Source organism: Argentina silus (genome assembly GCF_951799395.1).
Source record: "Argentina silus genome assembly, chromosome: 4".
Lineage (NCBI taxonomy): Eukaryota > Metazoa > Chordata > Actinopteri > Argentiniformes > Argentinidae > Argentina > Argentina silus.
Window position 1 is genome coordinate 24,033,171 of NC_139658.1, and position 3,915 is coordinate 24,037,085.

The 3,915-nt window shown below is 51.3% G+C and overlaps 1 protein-coding gene across 2 annotated transcripts in view; it reads left to right on the plus strand.

The window, feature by feature from the left end:
* Positions 1-267, plus strand: part of atg7 (ATG7 autophagy related 7 homolog) — a 28,855-nt gene extending 28,588 nt beyond the window's left edge. For both annotated transcript variants that reach the window (XM_083667841.1, XM_083667842.1), the window contains one exon: positions 20-267. In XM_083667841.1, coding sequence (XP_083523967.1) covers positions 20-247 — 228 coding nt within the window. In that variant the 3' untranslated portion in view covers positions 248-267. The remainder of the gene's footprint in view (positions 1-19) is intronic.
* The last annotated feature ends 3,648 nt before the right edge of the window (positions 268-3,915 follow it).

Genomic DNA, 3,915 nt, shown 5'->3' on the forward strand with positions numbered 1-3,915 from the left:
TTTGTTTACTGACCACCAGGTCCTTGATCACTACGAGCGGGAGGGCTTCCACTTCCTGTCCCAGGTGTTTAACTCCTCCCACTCGTTCCTGGAGGATTTGACCGGTCTGACGCTGCTTCACCAGGAGACCCAGGCTGCTGAGGTGAGACCGCACCTGGAACACACCTGTACAATACACACCTACACTAACACACCTGTACAGTACACACCTACACTAACACACCTGTACAATACACACCTACACTAACACACCTGTACAATACACACCTACACTAACACACCTGTACAATACATACCTATACTAACTAGTACCACCATCTCTGGACCCAGGTGGACATAGTACCACCATCTCTGGACCCAGGTGGACATAGTACCACCATCTGTAGACCCAGGTGGACATAGTACCACCATCTGTAGACCCAGGTGGACATAGTACCACCATCTGTAGACCCAGGTGGACATAGTACCACCATCTGTAGACCCAGGTGGACATAGTACCATAGTATTGTGTATTAACAGACTCCTGAGAGCACACCATGTCTGGACCAGGGTGGACATAGAATTATAATGTATGACCAGAGCCCTGGAGAGCACCAGCATTCTACTCTACTCTGTTTACCTCAGGCATTCTACTCTATTCTGTTTACCTCAGGCATTCTACTCTATTCTGTTTACCTCAGGCATTCTATTTTACTCTAACTGAGGCATGTTAACCAGAGGCAGCATCACCATGACAACATCCTCTGTACCCAGGAACAAGGTCAAACCACGACAGACATCCCTGGTATGACAATCAGTGGTTTGTTCCATCTCTGAGACCGGGAGTCTGACAAACTGGGGAATCGGTCTGAATACAACTGAATACAACTTTGCTCCAACCTCCAACCCCCCCCCCCTTTAGTATTATTGTCCTGGCAACAGACGTGTGGTATGTTTGGAGTGTTGGGTAGAATATTTCTATTGACAACAGTTGCAGGGTGGTATATGGGGTTCCTCCCACACTCCGTTCTGACACATGTGGTTTGGAGAGACAGAGGGGCTGGCGGGAGCGTGTGGGAAAATCCCATGCTAGTGTTCTGCTGCTCTCCCCCGTACTGTAGCAGGAGAGGGGGGAGAGGGGGGAGGGGGTGTGAGAGGATGGGAGAGGAGGAGGAGGAGGAGGAGGAGGAGAGGGAGGGAAGAGGAGGAGGAAGGGAGGAGTAGGAGTAGGAGTGAGGAGGGAGAGGAGGAGAGGAGGAGAGGAGGAGGGGAAGGCGGGAAGATGTGGAGGCTCAGCCAAGCTCATGGTACTCTCCCCTCCTTGTGGAAGCTGGCAAACACACAGCTCTACTACATCACAGATAGAACACACAGCTCTACTACATCACAGATAGAACACACAGCTCTACTACATCACAGATAGAACACACAGCTCTACTACATCACAGATAGAACACACAGCTCTACTACATCACAGATAGAACACACAGCTCTACTACATCACAGATAGAACACACAGCTCTACTACATCACAGATAGAACACACAGCTCTACTACATCACAGATAGAACACACAGCTCTACTACATCACAGATAGAACACACAGCTCTACTACATCACAGATAGAACACACAGCTCTACTACATCACAGATAGAACACACAGCTCTACTACATCACAGATAGAACACACAGCTCTACTACATCACAGATAGAACACACAGCTCTACTACATCACAGATAGAACACACAGCTCTACTACATCACAGATAGAACACACAGCTCTACTACATCACAGAGGATAGAGGATAGAGAACTGTTCAGTTCTACTACATCACAGAGGATAGAGGATAGAGAACTGTTCAGTTCTACTACATCACAGAGGATAGAGGATAGAGAACTGTACAGCTCTACTACATCACAGAGGATAGAGGATAGAGAACTGTTCAGTTCTACTACATCACAGAGGATAGAGGATAGAGAACTGTACAGCTCTACTACATCACAGAGGATAGAGGATAGAGAACTGTTCAGTTCTACTACATCACAGAGGATAGAGGATAGAGAACTGTACAGCTCTACTACATCACAGAGGATAGAGGATAGAGAACTGTTCAGTTCTACTACATCACAGAGGATAGAGGGTGGAGAGTTAATTTAGATATGTTGTTTAGTGCCAGAAGTCTAAGGGCTAGTTTGCTGGACCCAGATTAAGCCTGTGGATGAAAATCATATTGAATGGAACATTTCCATTCGAATTGTGATAAACTCCAGGATGTGGATTAACCCGTGTCTGGGAAACTAGTGTTTAAAACTTGAATACAAAGGCGTAGATGGTAGTTACAGCACTTATATAAAGTTCTGGTGGTTCTTGGACTATATCACTGCTGTCTCGGCTTCTAAAATATGCAACAATCATAGAAATAGACCTAATTATGCACAGAGTAGACTGAAAACACCAACGGCAACAGCAGCCGTCGTAAAAGAAGGCTCAGAATATGACAAATTGTTTAACCGTATTCAGATCATTCCAAGTGACAGTGTTTTCAGCTGCGGAGGGCTATCTACACACTTCCTTCTCCTCTCCTCTCCTCTCCTCTCCTCTCCTCTCCTCTCCTCTCCTCTCCACCAGACCTGTATGTTGACTTCATGACGGTCCTCAGGCTGCGTTAGCGGCCGCTCACGGCCGTGGCCTACGTCAGTGGAGGCTGTGCCCGTATGTATTTAGCCGTATTTTGAGCACGCTGGTAATCTGATAACTAGTTGTTATGTGGTTTGCGTGGGGTGTCGGGGTGTCGGGGAGTTCAGTTGTGTGTGTGTGTACGCAGAGTGTGTAGGCCTGGCAGAGCAGTGCTCCGGAGCGGTCCGTGTGTGTGTGTGTGTGTGTGTGTGGGTGTGTGGGTGTGTGGATGTGTGGGTGTGTGGGTGTGTGGGTGTGTGGGTGTGTGTGGGTCTGTGGGTCTGTGGGTCCGTGTGTGTGTGTGGGTGTGTGTGTGGGTGTGTGGGTGTGTGGGTGTGTGTGTGGGTCCGTGGGTGTGTGGGTGTGTGGGTGTGTGTGTGTGTGTGTGTGTGTGTGTGTGTGAGTGAGTGAGTGAGTGAATGAGGTCTTTGTGAGGTCAGGCTTAGCTCTGGTGTAGTGTGAGATTTCAGGATCACATCTCAGGTTTTTGGCCGAGGAGAGGCAGGCTGGGGGGAGAGGGGGAGAGGAGAGGCAGGCTGGGGGGAGAGGAGAGGAGAGGAGAGGCAGGCTGGGGGGAGAGGGGGAGAGGAGAGGCAGGCTGGGGGGAGAGGAGAGGAGAGGAGAGGCAGGCTGGGGGGAGAGGGGGAGAGGAGAGGCAGGCTGGGGGGAGAGGAGAGGAGAGGCAGGCTGGGGGGAGAGGAGAGGAGAGGCAGGCTGGGGGGAGAGGAGGAGAGGCAGGCTGGGGGGAGAGGAGAGGAGAGGCAGGCTGGGGGGAGAGGAGAGGAGAGGCAGGCTGGGGGGAGAGGAGAGGGGAGGCAGGCTGGGGGGAGAGGAGGAGAGGAGAGGCAGGCTGGGGGGAGAGGAGAGGAGAGGTGGGAGCAAGCTTGGGGTAGGTGGAGGGGGGGGGGTTTCCATGGTTGTCTCGGGTGAACCTGAGTGTGACGTATAAGAGTGTCCGTAGCTGGACCCTAAACATGACACGTCCACCCAGCCTGTCCAGACCCACAGACCAGCCTGTCCATCAGTCAACCCACAGACCTGCCTGTCCATCAGTCAACCAAGGAATCCTCTCAGGAAACCGTCCCATGATGGGGATGAGTCTGGGAACAGTGCAGGCCTATGGGGATGAGTCTGGGAACAGTGCAGGCCTATGGGGATGAGTCTGGGAACAGTGCAGGCCTATGGGGATGAGTCTGGGAACAGTGCAGGCCTATGGGGTGATTCAGGGCAGTTCCTCCACCATGTGTACACAGCGTCT